This window comes from Oncorhynchus keta, chromosome 25 (genome assembly GCF_023373465.1).
Source record: "Oncorhynchus keta strain PuntledgeMale-10-30-2019 chromosome 25, Oket_V2, whole genome shotgun sequence".
Taxonomy (NCBI): Eukaryota; Metazoa; Chordata; class Actinopteri; order Salmoniformes; family Salmonidae; genus Oncorhynchus; species Oncorhynchus keta.
Window position 1 is genome coordinate 13,216,706 of NC_068445.1, and position 18,643 is coordinate 13,235,348.

Sequence of the window (18,643 nt, forward strand, 5' to 3'; positions counted from 1 at the left end):
AAAATAGCCTACTGTATCAGACAGGCTGCCACAAAGAAACATTGTTACATGAAAACATTGTAAGCGCGACTGATGAAACACTGTTTTACACACGTCAATACATAACGTAAAGCAGCTACTCCTACCTATAGTGTTACTATATGCTTAGTAGCCTATTAATTGGACATTACAAGGCAGTATGGAGGTAAATTCCACATATTTTCATACTTATTTTCTTCAGGTAGGGTTTTCCCGCCTCCAATTTGTGAAAAAAAGTAATCCTAACAAGTACGTGTAAAAAGACTCTTGAAGAATGTGTCAGACACTAAAATCAGAAGAAGCCATGCAAAAGTTGAATAGCTTTAATATACAGTTACCATACAAAATGCACTTGTATTTCAATCATCAGCTGACAGAAGTTTCATAATGCACTGACTCACTGACCACATAGCTGAATGTAAATTGCATTTGGATTCCAGAAATTGCAAGAAAGAAATCATTTATCATTCTCACTTCACCATTTAGACCCTGCTCAACCGCTACCCCCTAGAACAGCAGTCTCAAACTCATTCCACAGAGGACAGAGTGTCTGCAGGTTAAGTTTCAATTAAGACCTAGACAACCAGGCGAAGGGAGTTCCTTACTAATTAGTGACCTTAATTCATCAATAAAGCACAAGGGAGGAGCAGACACTCAGCCCTCCATAGAATGAGCTCGACACGTGCTCTAGAACATGGAGACAGTACAGGTGCATCAAAGCTGGGACCGAGAGACTGAAAAACAGCTTCTTTCTCCAGGCCATCAGCCCGTTACCCTGCCCTGAACGTTAGACACTGTCACTAGCCGGCTACCACCCGGTACTCTAACCTGCACGTTAAAGACTGCAGCCCTAAGCACATAGTCACTGAACACTGGTCACTTTAATAATGTTTACACAATGCATTCTAGTCATGGCTCATCATATACAACTACTGCTGTACACACCTTTCTATTCATATACTCTCTATACAGATCATGTACAGTTGCAGCCAAATATACATTGGCATCCTTGGACTTTTCTTAAATGATTCCCTATTTCAGATCTGGACTTTCGCTGGCCACTCCAGAACAGTCCAGCATCTTTTCTTCAACCATTTCTGGGTGCTTTTTGTTGTGTGTTTGGGGTCATTGCCCTGCTGGAAGACCCACAACCTTCAATGCAGAGACAGCTTTTGGATGCTGGGTTGTACATTGGACTCCAAAACACTTGATAATCTGCTGATTTTATGATGCCTGCACGTTCAAGGCCCCCAGTACCTGAGGCAGCAAAGCAACCCCACAGAATCATCAGACGTCACTCATCTTTGATTGAGTTCTTTTCATTGAATGCTTGATTTAGTTGTCAGTAAAAACACCACATAACATTTCCCCCAGGATTTTGCCTTGTTTGGAGAAGTTCCACCAGGCTTTCTCGTCTCCCAGCAGTCGTGTCTTACTATGTTTACCAATGACAAAAGCATTCAAAGAAAACAACACCTTCCCTTCAATCAAAAATTGGGGGGGTTCGAAAAATACTGTGGGTTTGCTTTGCTGCCTAGGAAACTGGGGGCCTTGAATGTGTGCAAGACATCATGTAATCAGCAGATTACCAAGGTGTTTTAGAGTCCAATAATCATCCAGTGTCCACAAAAAATCTTTCTGTTAAAGGTTGTGGGTCTTATAGAAGGACAACGACCCCAAACACACATCAAAAGTACCCAGGAATGGTTCAAGGAGAGTTGCTGGACTGCTCAGGGCCCGGTTCCCAAAAGCATCTTAAGGCTGAGTTCATAGCTAGAACCTTCATAGGAGCATCGTTAAAATCTCTGAGCCGTTTCCCAAAACCATCGTTATTAACGTTGCATTTAAAACACTTGTAATCTAATGCCTGCCTCAGACCACTCGCAGGACCGCTAAGTTTGTCGTTAGACGCTTTTTTGCCCTCCCGTTATACAGAGGATCTCTGCTGAAACTTGAATCACATGGTTTATCCATCTCTCTGTAACCACCGATAACTTCAGAACAACGTTGAATACAAATACAAAGTTGCCAATGTCTTTGCAATTGATACAAACAATCAACGTATACAAAGATGCTTCACATTCCAACTGAGATGACTGCATTCAAATAGAAATTCAGTAGGCTATAGGCCTCTTTCAATTATATTGAAATATATTTCATGTTCAATTACTTCTATTTTGCTATTTGTACACTGTCTCATTTTTTCCTCAATATATTTAATGTAGTGCCAAATCCTGATTTAATGCATTATTATAGGGTGAGCATTAGAATAAGCCGCCTCAATATTTGTAGCCTTAGGTGATAATATCTCTAAGAGCTGATCCGTTGTCAGTATTGTGGAATAATTTGAATGTTAAGGTCAGATTTGAATGGAGAATTCTGATCCGAGAGCAGTGTTACCTTTCTTTTGATTCTATCAGTATCGTCACATGCCGCAACGACGCACTTAGTGAGCGTTCTCTCTGTGTGGTGTTTTGGGAAACTCATGTTACATCTTCAGCCGTTGTCGGAAAGATGCATCGTTAATACACTCGTAAGTTCCATCGCTGTCAGGAGACCGGGCCTGGAGTGGCCTGTGAAAAGAAAAGATCTGAATCACATACATAACCTATGGCGAGAGCTGAAAACAACAGTTGGTGGAGGGAACCCCTCAAACATTGAAGAATTAGAGCAGTTTGCTGCTGAAGAGTGGGCCAAATTTGCCAGTAGGAAGGTGCAGCAAGCTCATTGATAACTGCCAACAATGCTTATTGTAGCTATCTGGGCCTAGGGCAGTGAAACCAAGTACTAGCACCAGGGTGCCAATAATTTTGTCTATGCCATGTGTCTTTATTTTCTAAATTACAATTGCAAACTTAAGTTACCAAAAAGAAAATGGGTTCTGCAATGTTGAAATCCAATAGCAAGGTGTGGATATCTGTGTACACGACCAATAACTTTGATTTGAGTGGCTGACAAGGGAAAATGCTGGTCACTCTTTCATTAGAGGCAACGTAACATCCCTACTTCAATTCCAAGCTGAACCTTTAAAACAACTCAACATCTGGTTGTGTCATCTTGGGTCACTCATTTCAAAGTGTCACTTAACAGAAACAATGGTGGTGATACTGAGACGTTCTGCCTATTCACCTCTCAGAAGTCCACAGCCTTGAGCTTCCTCTCCTCTTCCTGGGTCAGAGGCTGCTGTGAGAGGATCTTCTCGTGGAGACGGTGGTGCTTTCCGATTCCTAGTCTGGGCAGGCCGCGGTTCAGGCCCTCCAGCAGCACACAGGACTTACACAGCGCCTGGCTGGAGATGTAGCCACAGCGGCCGCAGGTCCCCTGAACGGGCATCTTCACGCCCTCCCTCACTGACAGGTTCTCGCCAGAGTGGATGACGTCCATGATGGCGCTGGGCCGCACAGCCTCCAGGTCTTTCAGGAAGGTGCGGGCGTGGCCTCTGTAAGCATTGGGGGAGTAGATGCACTCTGTGGAGAAGTAGTCCAGCTTCTTGAAGTAGGCGTAGAGGACAATCTCCTTCTCGTAAGCATATTTGAGGGGCTTGCAGCGTGGCACCACCCCTTCGCCCTCGCTCGCTGTGCTTATAGCAGTGCAGCGACGCAGACGGGCGATGTCTCCTCGGAGGACGTTCATCAGAACTGTCTCTGCCACATCGTCAGCGTTGTGACCTGAGAACAGAATCAGACACACACAGGAACAGCATTTTAAAATCAGTCCCGCCAGGATTTGACAGAGATTTTTTTGTGATAGTTGCAGGCCAAAATAATTGATTTTTCCGAGGCAATGATTACATTTTGCATGGCAATTTGTGCTAGTTTGATCTAATTTGTCACAAATGCACTGACAAAGTTGACTTGTTGCTTGATCAAACCATTTGTGCTGTAAAAGTATAAAATTGTTAAAATTGAGAGCCCCTTTTTTCTAGTTGCGCTGATGGAAGAACCGCAAAACTCTGGAGGGACTATTTTAAAAAGTCCACCTTCATCTAAAATAAGAGATAAAATAAGCTTGTTATATATTACCTGTACATATCTTATCAACCTTCAGCATCATGGCTCCCCTGTCCAGCGCCTGCCTTCTGAACACTCCACAGAAAGTGCAATTGTTCTTCAGTCCAACCTGCTTCACTATGGCATCCATGGTCCAACCATACAGCTCCTCATAGGATACAATCTTCAGAGGCAGCTCATACTGCTGCTGGTTCCTCTTCACTGTCTCCAAGGAGTCGTCACGGTAACCTGTGATGCCCTCATCCACTGACAGTAGCAGTAGTTTCAGGCCGTAGTTATAGCGCTCATTTAGGACTTTCATGACATGTGCAAGCACAGTGGAGTCCTTCCCACCCGAGGCACCAATGCCCACAGTTTCTCCATGTTTGAAGAGCTGCGCTGAGACTATTGTCTGATGCACCTCCTCCTCAAAGGCCCAGAAGAAGCATTCCTTGCACAGGGAATGGGCCGTCTTTGGACGTTTCAGCACTGCACGCTTCTCAGCACAACTGCTACAGAGGACTGGCATCTTAACTGTGGATGACAGGAGAGTTTGCTATTTGAAGGCAATAGCATAAATGACCCCTTACAAGGTTGAAGTGTTTATCTGTGTTATACGAGTTATAGGATGTCAACCGACTACTAGATAGCTAAGTGTTCTGCAGAATACTGGACAACCTGTGCAAATAACAGTTATCTAGCAAGCAATAATATGCCCGTTCGGTTAGTTATCTAGCTAGTATCACCTACTTTGATGAGCGGCTTGATAGATACAGTAAAGTCAGCTTGAAAGTTAGCTAAATATGCTAGCTAGATAGCAGTTACTTAAACGGTTCTAAAAGTATCGAAATGCGTTACCAAACTCCAATTGAAAGTATGTAAAGTCTCACCCAGACTATCTAACAGTGATCGTAGCTCTGTGTAATATGTCTAAACTTGTTGCTAATAGTATTTTACCGACGCTACCTCATGTTATTCTTTCTTTTCCGGTATTTTCATTACAGGAAATGATGTCAATGCTTGGCGGGTAACCAATCACAGCATACTATTATAATGATACACTCTGTCCTCCAGTTGCTGGATTCCTCAATAGCATTTTGTTTCATATAATGATGAGGTTCGATATTATCTGTATCTATTAACTTTTAAGGAGCTCCTATGAAATTGGACCAAGTCACATATTCAGTTTTAAATTTGATACCATTGCAATTATTCATCCTCCAATCACTCTCCCACCTACATATTTTGGTCTGGAAAGCAATATATGCTGTTGTGGCTCAGTAATTGAAAGGTACACTTTCTGTTCAGATAAACAATACAGGAGAACAAAGTTGAGTCACACGACCACATGAAATGGAAGCAACGAGGATTTATTAGTTTGTTTTAAAGGATGGTGCTACGGAAACAATGGCAATAGGCATCAAATGCAATTTTGAGTAGGTGAGGGGGGAGAAGTGTGTGAAGGAGCAGGGTTGCAGGGGTCAGGGCTTGGTGCAGGAAAGAGTCATTTAAGCTTAGTTGGCGCCGGCGGCAGGGTGAAAAGCTCCCCTCTGGTGCCACTGCATGTCTCGAATGCGCCTGACAGACTGGATCTGAGGGAACTGGGCACCAAACTCAGCACTGTCCTTGTATTCACCCTTTTCAAACAGGTACTGATAGCCTCTGTAGCCAGGATACTGGTACCCCACCCAACTGGTACACAACCAACAGAGGCGTGAGAGTCATGGAATGGGAGAGAAACAAAAATTAGAAAAGTATTTAGAGAAGAAAGCCGTGGAGATAAGATCAATACATGCAATTAGGAGAAAATAGCAGTATAGTAAATTTGGGGCAGATATAACTGCTGTTGGCGGATAGACTCACGTGCCACTCTGAACTCTGACAGAGGAGACCTTCTCTTGATATCCGTGTGCGTGGAAGCTGGGGACATCATCATCTATGATCTCGATCTTCTTCCCCGCAAAACTGGGGTTTTCATAAAGGACAATCTTGTGCTCCTGGCTGTCCTATGAGGAGAATAGAAAACACACTATAAGAAACAGTCACAGAGAATCTACAAAATGGCTGATTTGTGTTGTAGTAGCGAAGGGGGTGCTGTGTTACCACTTTAATGGGGCGGAATGCAAAGATGTTGTCGCTACGTCTGCTGTTGGTCCAGGAATCCCAGCGAGGATACTCCCCCTTCTCAAACACATACTGCTCCCCCTTACAGTTAGCCTGCTCGTATCCCACCCATCTGAGAAAGCATAGACAAGTAAAGGCGAGGAGGGCACAAGGTGATGGAGGGGGAAAGTGAAGGATGACAAAAACAAGATTAAAGGTGAATGAACATACTGTGCCTTGTGCACAATGCAAGTGACTATATTTGTGTTATGGAATGGTTTGGAAGTGTTTGTTTTCCTGTACAGAACCATTTTAATTTGTCCAATCACCAATCCCATTTCTTTTTCTATTGTTTGATAATCACACCATATTTACCCACTCCCACCACACACACAGACAATCACACACCTTTACCTAACCCGCTTTGTTTGCGACCGTCTATCATTCTGTTTTTTTTGCGCCGCGGTCAACATCTTGATCCTCATACTTCCTCTCTCTCTTTCCCTCTCTCTATCATACTATCTCTGAGCCACACTTACGGTCCACACAGCACCAGTATGGAGCCCACTTTCTCCACGCCTGCTTCCTGGAGGTTGTTACAGGGACCAGTCAGCTCATGGCAAGGCCCCTGGAAGTTCTCCTGTTCATAGATGGTCAACTGTGGAAGACAGGGAGAGACAAAATGTATGTTTAGGTCTCCTTGCAATGCTCGGCCTGTCGGCATCTCAAGTTTTATCGGGAAATTATGTTGAGTACTGTGTAACTTTTGCTTTGAAAAATCTTGCAGTGTGTCATTGTCCCTGATCTATCATGCCCTGCCCCACCATTACCCATCCTTCTTTCCTGCCCTCCTCTGCCCTGCCCTTCCTCTGCCTCCCGCTCTCCCCCTCACCTTGAAAGCACTAGTGCCTGGCTGCTGCTGCTTGGATGCAGGTTTCTGGTGGTCTGTGGCCATAGTGAACCGGATGGGTTATGATGAAACTGTACAGAGAATAACATATTTTTAGGGTCCAGTAGTTTGCAGTTTGATAGGATAGTAGCAAAAACATTAAATAATAGTGCCAGAAAATCTGCATTTAAATTCTGCATGAAGCTGGTTCTCTCATGTATGTAAAAAAAAAAAGTCCCCTTCCAAAATATAGTCCAAAAAAAACAGTGAAATGGAAACAGTCCTCATGTTAATTTATTTGTTTGTAAGTTAAATAGTTTTATGTATAATGACAAATAATGATGTTATCCCAACATAAAATAATAAACTAACCTGTTTGTTTAAAAAATCTAGACAAAGTTGGATCAAAATTATTTTAAAAATAAATAATGTGGAGAGCGATGGATGTGAATCTCTTACCAGTACGTGTCTGTGCCAGTGTGTTTGTGATGGCATGCCGAGCTCAATATATACGGCGCGCTCAGGGGTGGAAACTCTGCCAACACTCCTCTGAATCCAAGCCACCCTCCTGATCAGCCTGCAATAGGCCGAGCACACGGGACTGTGGGGTCACCGCTCTACCTGGCCCCCCTTCTCACTCCCCCTCAAAGTTATTTCATTAGTTGTCAATTTTGTCCAGCCGGTCATTGTTCGATATCCACATGATTCAGCACAACCAGTGCCAAGAGTCCCACACTTACAATGAGAGCTGCCTGTTTGCCTGGACCACCAGAGAGGGAGAGAGTAAGAGAATGAGATAGAGAAGGGAGAGTGCCAAATTGATAGAAAGGGACTGATTTAACTCACAAAACCTAGTATTTCAGTTAACTCTTACATAGGAATAATGGTTAACATAGTAAACAGTCATTGGGTCGTTATTGGCAATCATTTCTAGTGGAGATAGTTTACTTTATACATTTACATTTGAGTCATTTAGCAGATGCTCTTTCCAGAGTTACTTACAATTAGTGCATTTTTAATCTTAAAATAGCTTGGAGAGACAACCACCTATCACAGTCCTAGCAAGTATGCTGAACAAAAATATAAACGCAACATTAAAACAATTAGAGTTAAAGTTAATATAAGGAAATCAGTCAATTGAAATATATTCATTAGGCCCTAAACTATGGATTTCAAATGACTGGGAATACAGATATGCATCTGTTGGTCACAGATACCTTAAAAAAAGGTAGGGGCGTGGATTAGAAAACCAGACAGTATCTGGTGTGACCACCATTTGCCTCATGCAGCCCGACACATCTCCTTCGCATAGAGTTGATCAGGCTGTTGATTGTGGCCTGTGGAATGTTGTCCCACTCCTCTTCAATGGCTGTGCGAAGTTGCTGAATATTGTCAGTAACTGGAGCACGCTGTTGTACACGTCAATCCAGAGCATCCAAAACATGCTCAATGGGTGACATGTCGGGTGCGTATGCAGAGGATGGAAGAACTGGAACAATTTCAGCTTCCAGGAATTGTGTACAGATCCTTGCGACATGGGGCCATTCATTATCATTCTGAAACATGAGGTGATGGTGGCGAATGAATGGCACAACAATGGGCCTCATGATCTCGTCATGGTTTCTCTGTGTATTCAAATTGCCATTGAGAAAATGCAGTTGTGTGTTCGTTGCCTGTAGCTTATGCCTGCCCATACCAAAACCCCACCGCCACCATGGGGCACTCTGTTCACAACAATGACATCAGCAAACCTCTTACCAACATGATGTTATACAAGATGTTTGCCATCTGCCCAATACAGTTGAAACCGGGATTCATCCATGAAGAGCACAGTTCTTCAGCATGCCGGTGGCCATTGAAGGTGAGCATTTGCCCACTAAAGTTGGTTACGATGCCAAACTGCAGTCAGGTCAAGAACCTGGTGAGGACGAGGAGCAGCCAGATGAGCTTCCCTGAGATGGTTTCTGAGAGTTTGGGCAGAAATTCTTCGGTTGTGTAGACCCACAGTTTCATCAGCTGTCTGGGAGGCTCGCCTCAGACCATCCCATAGGTGAAGAAACTGTGTGTGGAGCTATTGGGCTGGTGTGGTTACACATGTCTGCAGTTGTGAGGCCGGTTGGACATACTGCCAAATTCTCTAAAACGACGATGGAGGTGGCTTATGGTAGAGAAATGGCATTCAGCATGCCAGTTGCATGCTCCCTCAAACCTCAGGGGCATTTTATTGGCCACAGCACAAGGTACACCTGTGTAATGATCATGCTGTTTAATCAGCTTGTTGATATGCCACACATGTCAGGTGGATGGATTATCATGGTAAATGAGAAATGCTCACTAACATGGATGTAAACCAATTAGCATATTTAACATTTCTGGGATCTTTTATTTCAGCTCATGACACAAGGGACCAACACTTTACATGTTGAGTTTATATTTTTGCTCAGTATACATTTTCCCTCAAAAGTACTTATCAGCAAAGTCAATGTTAGTAGGCCAGAGCTGGAAGGATGAAGTGTTCAGGTTTGGGTGTAGGGTTTGAGCATAGCCTGAAGGTAAGGGAGGTGCCCCTTGCTGCTCTGTAGGCAAGTACCATGGTCTTGTAGTGGATGCGAGCGTCGACTGGAAGCCAGAGGGGTGTGCAGAGAAGCTGGGTGACATTGGAAAACATTGGAACACCAGGTGGGCTGCGGCGTTCTGGATAAATTGCAGGGGTTTGATGGCACAAGCAGGGAGCGCAGCCAACAGAGAGTTGCAGTAGCCTTAACCAGAGATGACAAGTGTCTGGATTAGGACCTGCGCTGCCAACCTACCGTGTATTTGACCAATAAAATGGTTTTACAGTGAAGTGGACATAGTCCGAAAGAAATAAAGGAATTTACTCAAACAGAAATTTGCAAAAATAGATACGATCTTGCTACCATGAACGGGTAAATTACCTGTCTATTTGTGGAAAATTCAACCTGATTAATTATTTAATCATATCCATCCCAGTTGACCTATTTACTTATGGCCCTGTCTACGCTGAACGATTTGTCTTTCACTTTATTTGGAAGGCAAGACAGACAAAATAAAACATGCTTATTTATATTATTAATATGACTTCGGGGGCTAAATTTCATAAATGTTGAAGCATTAAACCTATCACGAAAAGCATAAATCATACAAAAATTACAATTAAACTTGAATTGGTTCTCGAGGAGATTAGTACATATATTTCATCCCTTCAGAAATGGCCTATTTCCTTTTATCCAGATTACAACCTCTCACCCCTTTTTCAAAATATTCCCCTTTCTTAAACATGCCATAAAAACTGGCTGCAATTCCAGTTTCATCTTCCAGAAAAGACAGATAGGAAACCGGTTTGTTTATTAAAGACCAACATTGACTAAATAAATACAAATATCAGTTTTACTTGAGGACCAAGATGTTGACCGCGGCGCAAAATAGTTGGGAAGAGATTTTCCGATGCGCCGATTCCGTGGTACATGGTTTATAAACTGATATGCAAAACAACGCTTGATTCAAAACTTAAGAGTTTTTCTATTTAAATTATTATACAAAATTCTTGTCACAAACATAATGTTATGTATATGGGGCATACAACCATGTCAGCTTTGAAGAGACAGAAACATTAGATCACTTGTTTTGCTATTGCTTCTATGTAGCTTGTTTCTGGTCACATGTTCAGGAATGGCTTTAACAAATCACAACAATGATCTAAAATTAACCTTACAAATAGCACTATTGGGAGATTTGGAAAACCATAGTCAATCAATCAACAATATAATAATATTTTTAGTAAAAATATTTATCTTTAACTTACAATCTGTAGATAGTATGCAATTAGACAGCTTCAGAATTTGTGAAACATCACAGCACAGTTGAAAAATATATGGCTCATGGCAATCATATGAGAGTAGTTTTTGAAGATAGGTGGGATGGACTGAGAGTAGCTGAGGGATGGGTTTAAAAGCTCATGATCTATAAAAGTTATGACTGAAAACACGATGTATAGGTACTATCTAGATGTAATGTACAGTTGAAGTCTGACGTTTACATACACCTTAGCCAAATACATTTAAACTCAGTTTTTCACAATTCCTGACATTTGATCCAAGTAAAACTTCTTAGGTCAGTTAGGATCACCACTTTATTTTAAGAATGTGAAATGTCAGAATAATAGAGAGAATGATTTATTTCAGCTTTTATTTCTTTCATCACATTCCCCGTGGGTCAGAAGTTTACATACACTCAATTAGTATTTGGTAGCATTGCCCTTTAAATTGTTTAACTTGGGTCAAACGTTTAGGGTAGCCTTCCACAATAAGTTGGGTGAATTTTGGCCCATTCCTCCTGACAGAGCTGATGTAACGGAGTCAGGTTTGTAGGCCTCCTTGCTTGCACACACCTTTTCAGGATCTTCTATAGGGATCTTCTATAGGATTGAGGTCAGGGCTTTGTGATGGTCACGCCAATACCTTGACTTTGTTGTCCTTAAGCCATTTTGCCACAACTTTGGAAGTATGCTTGGGGTCATTGTCCATTTGGAAGACCCATTTGCAACCAAGACTGATGTCTTGAGATATTGCTTCAATATATCCACATCATTTTCCTCCCTCATGATGCCATATATTTTGTGAAGTGCACCAGTCCCTCCTGCAGCAAAGCACCCCCACAACATGATGCTGCCACCCCTGTGCTTCACGGTTGGGATGGTGTTCTTTGGCTTGCAAGCCTCCCCCTTTTCCCTCCAAACATAACGATGGTCATTATGGCCAAGCAGTTCTATTTTTGTTTTGTTTCTCCAAATAGTATAATCTTTGTCCCCATGTGCAGTTGCAAACTGTAGTCTGGCTTTTTTATGGCGGTTTTGGAGCAGTGGCTTCTTCCTTGCTGAGCGGCCTTTCAGGTTAAGTCAATATAGGACTCGTTTTACAGTAGATATAGATACTTTTGTACCTGTTTCCTCCAGCATCTTCACAAAGTCCTTTGCTGTTGTTCTAGGATTGATTTGTACTTTTCTCACCAAAGTACGCTCATCACTAGGAGACAGAACGCGTCTCCTTCCTGAGCGGTATGACAGCTGCGTGGTCCCATGGTGTTTATACTTGCATACTATTGTTTGTACAGATGAACGTGGTTCCTTCAGCCGTTTGGAAATTGCTCCCAATGATGAACCAGACTTGTGGAGGTCTACAATTATTTTTTTCTGAGGTCTTGGCTGATTTATTTTGATTTTCCCATGGTGTCAAGCAAAGAGGCACTGAGTTTGAAGGTAGGCCTTGAAATACATCCACAGGTACTCCTCCAATTGACTCAAATTATGTCAATTATCCTATCAGAAGCTTCTAAAGCCAGGACATAATTTTCTGGAATTTTCCAAGCTGTTTAAAGGCACAGTCAACTTAGTGTATGTAAACTTCTGACCCACTGGAATTGTGATACAGTGAATTATAAGTGAAGTAATCTGTCTGTAAACAATTGTTGGAAAAATGACTCGTGTCATGCAAAAAGTAGATGTCCTAACCGACTTGCCAAAACTATAGTTTCACAAGAAATTTGTTGATTGGTTAAAAAACAAGTTTTCATGACTCCAACCTAAGTGTATGTAAACTTCCAACTTCAACTGTATATCAAAATATCAAATTACTTTCTTCTTGTTATTTAACTACTGTACACAATACAATAAATAAAAGTGCCATGTATGTAAAATGTGTGTAGAATATACATGTAACAACACAAGAAAATCTGTCAAAACAACCTATGTTAAAGTAAAATGATGCGGAAAAGGAGAAGAATATGTTCGAGGCGTCAGTAGACAGAAGGATTGAGCAGAAGGGAGAGATGATAGGATAGAAGAGGAGAGAGTAGTGGTACAGAGAGAGCAAAGGTTGCGATGGATTGTGATGGCGCATGACCATCATTTACTCTAAGTGCAAGCAATGCATCATTTAACAGTTTTCCTTTTATTACCAAAGATGGAAGCTTTCAATTCCAGGGGTCATCTGTAACAAGCTGACAAAAATGTTGACTTGACAAGCCAGCTTTCTCCAGTTGGCAGAAGAGAAGAGCAGAGTTGCACACCAATGTGAGCTGTCAACAAGAGGGTTTAGTGTTTCACTGGTTGAATGCAGTGACTGGAGGAAATTGCATGTAGATATTATTGTCAATTGGTAGAAGTTAATATTGTTGGTAGAGTATTTGTAGTTGGTTGGAGGTAATGAATGTGACAGTGGTAAACCGGAACCAGTGGTAGGCCCATGGTTGGAGAAATCAGAGGTAGACCTAGTGCTGCAACCTGGTCTCAGAGCATTTCGTATTATTCTGCAGGTAAATCGGAGTCACTCCATTTAGTATGATATGTTACGTTTCGCATGGTATGTATTAATTTGTGGATGTCCATCACCCATTTTTTATGATATGTTATGAATTTGTAAAATGTACAATATGTTACTAATTTGCTAAATGTACAATCGTTACCCATTTTAAAACGTATGATATGTTACGAATTCTGGCTAGATGGCTAACGTTAGCTAGGCTAGGGATTGTTGGTTAAGTTTAGGCATTAGGTTAAAAGGTTAGGGTTAGGGGAAGGGTTAGCTAAAATGGTTACGGTTAGGGTTATGGGAAGTGTTAGCTAACATGCTAAGTAGTTGCAAAGTAGCTAAAAGTAGTAAGTAGTTCAAAAGTTGCTAAAAAACTAAAATAGTCTGTGATGAGATTCAGGTCTTTGCCTTAAGTAACAATCTGTATTACTCTTATGTAACCATACCAGATGTAACATATCATACTAATTTGAAAATCCCTGATTTACATTTACTATGTTACTATGTTACTAGTGTATGAGACCAGGCTGAGTGCACAGATGGAAATTGTACGGTGCTGTGAATTGAATCAAATGCATTGCACTGAATAAACTTGGCTTAAGGTACGGATTGTGTGGTTGTGTCAACATGCACATGTTGGAATGGGGAAATTAATAGAGCAAAATGAGATATGTGGTTGAAATGTAGTTTATTGAATAGTAAATATATTTGCACTCAAAGGTATTTACACAACCCTAGGCCTGTATGGGCTGAATCCGAGATGGAGATCCTTGACATTGACACCTACCTGAACCATAGCCCTGTTTCTGTCTTCACCTGGAATACACTGTCTGATCATTTTCATCTTGAGCTAGTTTCATCAGCCACTTACAGTACTTCCTGACATTATGTAGAGTGATCAGAGGCAACACCAAAACACATCACTCAGACAACTTTCAAAAGACAACTTCATACTTTTCAGTGGAAGGTATTTGACGGAGGAGAAGAGTTTGCACACATCCAATATACTGGACATTTTGTCCGAATTATGCACTAGATGTAAGAGCCGGCGATTGGCTGCTCCTACGTATACAGTCGACTCCTGGTACTGTAATTAGAACATGTGCATAGACTGTTTACATGGGCTACATCGCAATTTGCAAGTACCAATTTGAATAGATTCTCTTTTATTACGTTGGACAACAGTGTAATACACACGTTCATGGTGGCAGTCCCAAGCGGTTGCATTTATTATCAGGAGTTGTAGTGCAAAGATGGTGGGACCATTTCCTCCCAGGTGTCTTCTTGGCCCCTGACCCTCCATCAAGATTGTCACTGTGTGCAGTACTCTAAAATAGCAATGTTACACCTTAGCTGTTATATGGATCAAGACAGCCAAGACAGTCATCTACTCTACCATAGCACATTTCAAACAGAAAAAAACTATTATGGGATTTCATTGAAACCTGAACATTTCACCATGATGACCATCAATACTCTCAAAATAAATGTTTATTTTTTACACCGTATCAGTGTCAAGTTCTGCTTCCATCACAGAGAGCAAAGAGCACATTCATGCAGGCCTCACCTGAGCCAGGTACAGAGAATGAGAAGAATGACCCACCACTGAGGGGCTGGTCTATCCTCTATGAATAGAGGCCTCTATTCAGACCCAATGCGCATACATCTCTCCCTGTCAAGTGTTTGACCTTGATAGGACAATACCCATGTTTGATTGACAGTGGATATGTTGTTCATAACCATTTAAATATGATAAGTAGTCTAAGAACGTCCAAGCTGATCTAGGGTGTAATCATTAGTCCAACAGTTGCTTCCGTTTAAGAAATATTTTTCAATAGAATCGGCGAAATGAAGACACCCCTGGTCACACGCAAACACAGTTCACTTTCATAGTAGCCACATACAAACAGCATGAACATTTTGCTCATTGTAGAATTCCTTCTTGCATCTACGCGCTCTCCTCCTCTCACCTTTTCCCTTCACGTGTGGACTTCAGAGCACGACACATTAGCTGTCTATAACCATGCTAAAATAACTTTCCAAGCCAAACCTTAATATCATAACCGCTAACCGCCACACACAGCCTACATTGCTTTCACCATATTAGGTATGTGTCATAGTCATGATGATGTCATAGTCAACATAGTTGCTAGAACTAACGCGTTAGTAAACCCGCTACAATCATGCAGTACAGTGTACAGTCAGCAAGCAGTTTAGCAGTTACACCGGCGGGCCCCGGTGGCAATAAATTACACCAAAATATAGCTAGCTCTCTCTCTCTCTTGCATCTCCTTCATTTTTAAATAAATACATTTGTTAAAAACTGTTAAATTATTGCCTTTCTCTTTCTTTGAGTCAACTACTCACCACATGTTATGCACTGCAGTGCTAGCTAGCTGTAGCTTATGCTTTCAGTACTAGATTCATTCTCTGATCCTTTGACTGGATGGACAACATGTCAGTTCATGCTGCAATAACTCTGATAGGTAGGAGGATGTCCTCCAAAAGTTGTCATAATAACTGTGTTAGTCTATCAAAGGGAGTGAGAACCATGAGCCTCCTAGGTTTTGTATTGAAGTCAATGTACCCAGGTCGGAAACTAGCTGTCCTCCGGCTACACCATGGCGCCACCCTACAGATGGCTGTTGAGGCTACTTCAGACCTTCATTGCAAAAAAATGTTTTAATCAATTATTTGTGACGTGAATATATTTAGTATACTTTTATCTAAAAACGGTAACTTTTTTAATGTTTCACATCTTTTATGAGGAAGATGGTCCTCCGCTTCCTCCTCTGAGGAGCCTCCACTGTCCAGATTCGAGGAACTTACATTGTGGTGCTGAAACTTGTAGCAGCAGCTGCGGCACAATCGGAAATGGACAGTCCATGGTGCTGAAAGTAGACAAATTTGAGAAGGCATAATACATTTAAACCATCTTCATTTTAATGAGACTTTACTAAAAATAAGACAGCTTTGTGTTGGAGCCCATTTCGTACTATTTAAGAAATAAGAGGTAGACCTCTGTCCATAGATTTAAATAGCCTACCTCCTTCCATGTCAGTGAAGTTAAAACCAAGACTTGAATTGAGGGGGTATGAGAGGTATGCCATAGGCCTACCTTTTATTATAGAACATGGCAAAAAGCACAAGCCTACTCTTCGTCAGTTTATGATTTAAAATAAAATAAAACAGATCCAATTATACACTGCTCAAAAAAATAAAGGGAACACTAAAATAATACATCCTAGATCTGAATGAATGAAATATTATTATTAAATACTTTTTTCTTTACATAGTTGAATGTGCTGACAACAAAATCACACAAAAATTATCAATGGAAATCAAATTTATTAACCTGGTCTGGATTTGGAGTCACACTCAAAATTCAAGTGGAAAACCACACTACAGGCTGATCCAACTTTGATGTAATGTCCTTAAAACAAGTCAAAATGAGGCTCAGTAGTGTGTGGCCTCCACGTGCCTGTATGACCTCCCTACAAAGCCTGGGCATGCTCCTGATGAGATGGCGGATGGTCTCCTGAGGGATCTCCTCCCAGACCTGGACTAAAGCATCCACCAACTCCTGGACAGTCTGTGGTGCAACGTGGCGTTGGTGGATGGAGCGAGACATGATGTCCCAGATGTGCTCAATTGGATTCAGGTCTGGGGAACGGGCGGGCCAGTCCATACCATCAATGCCTTCCTCTTGCAGGTACTGCTGACACTCCAGCCACATGAGGTCTAGCATTGTCTTGCATTAGGAGGAACCCAGGGCCAACCGCACCAGCATATGGTCTCACAAGGGGTCTGAGGATCTCATCTCGGTACCTAATGGCAGTCAGGCTACCTCTGGCGAGCACATGGAGGGCTGTGCGGCCCCCCAAAGAAATGCCACACCATGACTGACCCACCGCCAAACCTGTCATGCTGGAGGATGTTGCAGGCAGCAGAACGTTCTCCACGGCGTCTCCAGACTCTGTCACGTCTGTCACATGTGCTCAGTGTGAACCTGCTTTCATCTGTGAAGAGCACAGGGCGCCAGTGGCGAATTTGCCATTCTTGGTGTTCTCTGGCAAATGCCAAACGCCAAACGTCCTGCACGGTGTTGGGCTGTAAGTGACCAAAACATCAGCCAGGAAGCATAGGAACTGAGAAGTGGTCTGTGGTCACCACCTGCAGAACCACTCCTTTATTGGGGGTGTCTTGCTAATTGCCTCTAATTTCCACCTGTTGTCTTTTCCATTTGCACAACAGCATGTGAAATTTATTGTCAATCAGTGTTGCTTCCTAAGTGGACAGTTTGATTTCACATGAGTGTGATTGACTTGGAGTTACATTGTGTTGTTTAAGTGTTCCCTTTATTTTATTGAGCAGTGTATAAAGTGATCTACACTGAGTGTACAAAACATTAAGGATCTTCTCTTTCCATGACAGACTGACCAGGTGAATCCAGGTGAAAGCTATGATCCCTTATTGATGTCACTTGTTAAATCTACTTCAGTCAGTGCAGATGAAGGGGAGGAGACAGGTTAAAGAATGATTTTTAAACCTTGAGACAATTGAGACATGGATTGTGGTTAAAGAACCTCTTCAAGGACCTTTTAAACAACAAGATTTAGATGACACTGGTTGTCATAAGGTGTATGCACATGGATAATAAATGACTTAAATGAATGTGTGCCATTCAGAGGGTGAATGGGCAAGACAAAAGATTGATGTGCCTTTGAACGGGGTATAGTAGTAGGCGCCAGGCTCACCGGTTTGTGTCATAAACTCCAAAGATGCTGTGTTTTTCACACTCAACAGTTTCCCGTGTGTATCAAGAATGGTCCACCACCCAAAAGACATCCAGCCAACTTGGCACAGCTGTGGGAAGCAATGAAGTCAACATGAGCCAGCATCCCTGTGGAACACTTTCGACACTTTGTTGAGTCCATGTCCTGACGACTTGAGGATGTTCTGAGGGCAAATGGGGGTATACTCAGTGCACTTTGGTTTGTGATGCTTTATGCTAGAAACAAGCTGTAAAATACCTAGGAAAGACGTGAATCCGATGCAAATGGGGATATTATTGTTTCATTTCTTTGACATTCAATGGCTGAGTTACAACCTTCTATAGGTAGGGAGACAAGAACATGAGAAGTAATCTAATTCTGCCACAATCAATTGAGTAAACAATTCACTTTCTTTTCAATAGAATATATTTAAACCCAGACAGCGTTTAGGGAAATACTTGTGACCTTCCCTCGTTGGGTTTAGCCACAGAAAAAGAGTAGCCATCCGTTAAAGCTTACGCTAGAACCTACTCTGGGGTGGAA

At 42.0% G+C, this 18,643-nt stretch overlaps 2 protein-coding genes across 4 annotated transcripts; both read right to left on the minus strand.

The window, feature by feature from the left end:
• Positions 1–326: 326 nt before the first annotated feature.
• ctu1 (cytosolic thiouridylase subunit 1 homolog (S. pombe)) lies at positions 327–5,059 on the minus strand. 3 transcript variants are annotated; one of them, XM_035735806.1, is made up of 4 exons: positions 4,974–5,059; positions 4,041–4,541; positions 3,148–3,686; positions 327–2,591 (listed from the first exon to the last, which is right to left on the minus strand). In XM_035735806.1, exons 2-3 carry the CDS (start codon positions 4,534–4,536, stop codon positions 3,151–3,153), a joined length of 1,032 nt encoding a protein of 343 aa, XP_035591699.1. In that variant the 5' UTR covers positions 4,537–4,541; positions 4,974–5,059; the 3' UTR covers positions 327–2,591; positions 3,148–3,150. The 3 variants fall into 3 exon arrangements, with proteins under 3 accessions (XP_035591699.1, XP_035591697.1, XP_035591700.1); XM_035735804.1 differs by having other exon boundaries at positions 4,898–5,020; XM_035735807.2 differs by lacking the exon at positions 4,974–5,059 and adding an exon at positions 4,758–4,894.
• A 297-nt stretch (positions 5,060–5,356) lies between these two features.
• Positions 5,357–7,531, minus strand: LOC118358230 (beta-crystallin B2-like). The gene is made up of 6 exons (XM_035735808.2): positions 7,459–7,531; positions 7,003–7,091; positions 6,650–6,768; positions 6,111–6,243; positions 5,871–6,013; positions 5,357–5,699 (listed from the first exon to the last, which is right to left on the minus strand). The coding sequence occupies exons 2-6, from the start codon at positions 7,063–7,065 to the stop codon at positions 5,522–5,524; spliced, it is 636 nt and encodes a 211-aa protein (XP_035591701.1). The 5' UTR covers positions 7,066–7,091; positions 7,459–7,531; the 3' UTR covers positions 5,357–5,521.
• Positions 7,532–18,643: the final 11,112 nt, after the last annotated feature.

What these genes read in the sequence shown, in the direction of transcription:
- ctu1 (XM_035735806.1), bottom strand. Translation starts at nt 4,536, where the DNA reads ATGCCAGTCCTCTGTAGCAGTTGTGCTGAGAAGCGTGCAGTGCTGAAA. An exon ending in GGTTGATAAGATATGTACAG is followed by an intron (nt 3,687 to 4,040) that starts GTAATATATAAC and finishes TTCTGTTCTCAG; the next exon opens with GTCACAACGCTGACGATGTG.
- LOC118358230 (XM_035735808.2), bottom strand. Translation starts at nt 7,065, where the DNA reads ATGGCCACAGACCACCAGAAACCTGCATCCAAGCAGCAGCAGCCAGGC. An exon ending in ATACTGGTGCTGTGTGGACC is followed by an intron (nt 6,244 to 6,649) that starts GTAAGTGTGGCT and finishes ATGCTTTCTCAG; the next exon opens with ATGGGTGGGATACGAGCAGG. An exon ending in GTCAGAGTTCAGAGTGGCAC is followed by an intron (nt 5,700 to 5,870) that starts GTGAGTCTATCC and finishes GTTGTGTACCAG; the next exon opens with TTGGGTGGGGTACCAGTATC.